This window comes from Onychostoma macrolepis, chromosome 21 (genome assembly GCF_012432095.1).
Source record: "Onychostoma macrolepis isolate SWU-2019 chromosome 21, ASM1243209v1, whole genome shotgun sequence".
NCBI lineage: Eukaryota > Metazoa > Chordata > Actinopteri > Cypriniformes > Cyprinidae > Onychostoma > Onychostoma macrolepis.
In genome coordinates this window covers 26,015,346-26,018,155 of record NC_081175.1, presented here as the reverse complement: position 1 = coordinate 26,018,155, position 2,810 = coordinate 26,015,346, and the positions used below count along the sequence as shown (strand labels likewise).

The 2,810-nt window shown below is 36.3% G+C and overlaps 1 protein-coding gene and 1 long non-coding RNA gene across 2 annotated transcripts; one reads left to right on the top strand and one right to left on the bottom strand.

Annotated features, from left to right (window-relative positions):
• Window positions 1-2,396, bottom strand: LOC131528542 (uncharacterized). The gene is made up of 3 exons (XR_009267868.1): window positions 2,200-2,396; window positions 232-255; window positions 1-123 (listed from the first exon to the last, which is right to left on the bottom strand). It is a non-coding gene; the product is annotated as an uncharacterized LOC131528542 (long non-coding RNA).
• LOC131528540 (gamma-bungarotoxin-like) lies at window positions 40-1,710 on the top strand. Its single transcript, XM_058757762.1, has 4 exons — window positions 40-129; window positions 210-329; window positions 742-864; window positions 1,174-1,710. The coding sequence occupies exons 1-4, from the start codon at window positions 81-83 to the stop codon at window positions 1,239-1,241; spliced, it is 360 nt and encodes a 119-aa protein (XP_058613745.1). The 5' UTR covers window positions 40-80; the 3' UTR covers window positions 1,242-1,710.
• Window positions 2,397-2,810: the final 414 nt, after the last annotated feature.

The window sequence follows — 2,810 nt, the reverse complement described above, 5'->3', positions numbered from 1 at the left end:
AGTAAACCCAACCCCTTTCTGAACAGACATAAACATAGACAGCAGCCTAGCTCTAGCCTTCATTCTGTTCCAGTCACACGATGGATCTGCGTATCTCTGTTGTTCTGCTTTTCTTTTTTCTCACTGGAGGTACAAAAACAAAATGCTTTTAATTATATATTTTTTGGTACGCATAGAGAGGTCACTAAATGTCTGTCTCTGTCTTTAAGGATACTCTCTGAAGTGTTACACCTGTTCATCTGCTCAGGAGGGTCCCTGTGAAGCAAAAGTGGAGATATGTGGAGATGGATTTTCCAAATGTGAAAGCAAAACAACAGAACAATCCACTGGTAAGTATGATGTGGAAATTTACTGCAATAAGTTACTGAAAGTAATAATATTTCTGGAGATTAATTCATGACTAAAGTATCCACTTCATTTTATAATGCAAAATCAAGTTTCTGTTAATGTGCGAGACTTCCGGTTCATCATGCACTAGGACTATAGGTAAATAATTAGAATAACAAAGTGCGCCACAAACCAGTGTGTTTATGATTATGACACCTACATTAAAATGAGAAATACCAGTATGAAATATCAAGCAGCTTAACAGACTGTTTTTGTACAGCAAAAAATAACAGGAAGAGAATTCACAATGGCTGTGCCTGTTCCTGCCTGGATGCTTTTTGAGCTTTTCACATAACAGCAAATGCTGGAATTGTTTCATTATGCTATTGTATGAGGTTTGTGTCTTTTTTACAGGTTCCGCTAAGGTGTCTGTCACAAAAGAGTGTGCACGTACATGTAAAGCTGGGACCCATCAGCTAATAACTGGAGTGACATTAACTACCCGCTGCTGTGACACTGACCTCTGCAATGGAGCAGGTATTGTTCTTTATATGATCATGTGCTATTTAGCACTTTGATTTGGTTCACAGTGACATAAAATGAGGAAATAACACAAACAATAATACTACAAACACAAGTGATTGTTCAAATGAACATAATATCAAATTTCAAGAGTAGTCCTGAATAATCTTGAGCAGCAGGAAAAGCAGAATCTAATGAGTTAGTGAAGTGCAGTTGTTTTTAGAAAATTGTGATGAAATTTCTCAACAATGAATAAGCACTTTTTTAAGTACTATTATTAGTAGTAGCATTTATTAACAGCAATTCCCTTATTGTCTTGATCAGATGGCGCGTATAAGGGAAGCTACCTCCTGCTGATGTCTCCTCTGCTCTTCTACTTCCTGTTTCAGTGAGTCCTGCTGCACTTCAGATTCAACAGCTGCAGCAGAAACTGAATGTCACAGCATCTCTATTTCATACTTTACTGAATAAAGCTCGTTTTGTATTGTTATAGTGTTAGTTAATTAAATATAAGTGGAGTTACAGTTATTTTACTAATAATGAGTTCTGTATTGTCCAATTAGATGCTGTTACATCATTAGATTACATGGGGACTAGCTCACTGGTTGTTTATGTTTAGCGTCAGTATGCTCGCAGGCTCGTGTGGATGGTTGTAGTCAAACCCATCAGCACTGGGCAAGAGCATAAACCCCGCTGTTGTAAAGTTCCTGCAACGGATTATCTTTGTTGTGTGCTTCTCTTCAAGCCTCCACGGACACTGATAAACAAACGTTACAGACGAGAGCACAACAGTATCATGATTTTAGGAACGGAAAATCTGTATTTTATTAAATAAATGTTCAATAAAATACTAAATCAACACTCTGTAACAGACAAATAATTATTCAAAAAGGGGGGGTGGATTTGTAGTAATGAGTTTGCAATATCTGTAGTAACTTTTTAGAGTAAGAATATCTGCAGTGGAGACCGGGTCATTCCTGGGATTCAGTAACATTCCAGCCTTACAGATTTTTTAAAGTAGTGGTTCACCAAAAATGAAATGTTACTCTTGTGATGAGAAGAGCTGCTCAAACATATTGAGCTGTTCAGGGGGTGAAGACCGCTGCTTTAAAGCAACAGGTGAGAATCCGGAAAAGGAAGAAGTCATTATTTTTTATATCTTTGATGTTTGAGCATTTGATACAGATCACGTTTACCAATTTCCAGCTTAGACTAAGCTATCTTCTTTTCTTTTAATCAATGAGTATTTTAGGCCAGTCACTGGGTGTAAAAGGCTGCATCTCTAAATCTATCTGTGAAGCCACAACATCAGTTGGTGATGTTCAGGGCGTCTCATGTTGTTCAGGTTACCTGTGTAACGGTGCTCAGAGCTTCCTGTTCCTCTGCTGTTCTCTGCTCTCCTTCATCCTGCTGCACTGAATCCAGCAGCTCTTCACAGTCTACAATCAGACACACTGTATTGAATACATAGTAGGCTATGTATTTTTTCTGTACTATGTATCTTAAGTGTCCTAATGTTTTTTTCTTTGCTGTGATATTCTGATGTGACTGACTAAATAAAATATTAAATCTTTTTTTTTTACTGGTGTCATATTTAACAAAAATATTACTCAAATACATATTGTGATTAAGGACAAGTGCTAGGTACTGATAACAGTTTGATTCATATCTTAAATCGATTAGCTGTAATATTGATACATTTATAAATATTTTACGTGAATGCCATTTCTACTTAACCCGTTGCAGTCATTTGAGTAAAGTTTCAAATTGCATTTAGCGACTTTTATCAGCAGATGGCAGAAGATGATCTTTTGTCTACTAGTAAAACAATATCTTTGCATTTGTTGACATCAAACACTTAGGAACGCGGTGCAGTTTTTTAGAACTTATAGAAGTTTGATGTATCAATGTTTTGTCATTGTATTAATAATATCAATTGATAATAAAAATAACAACTGTGT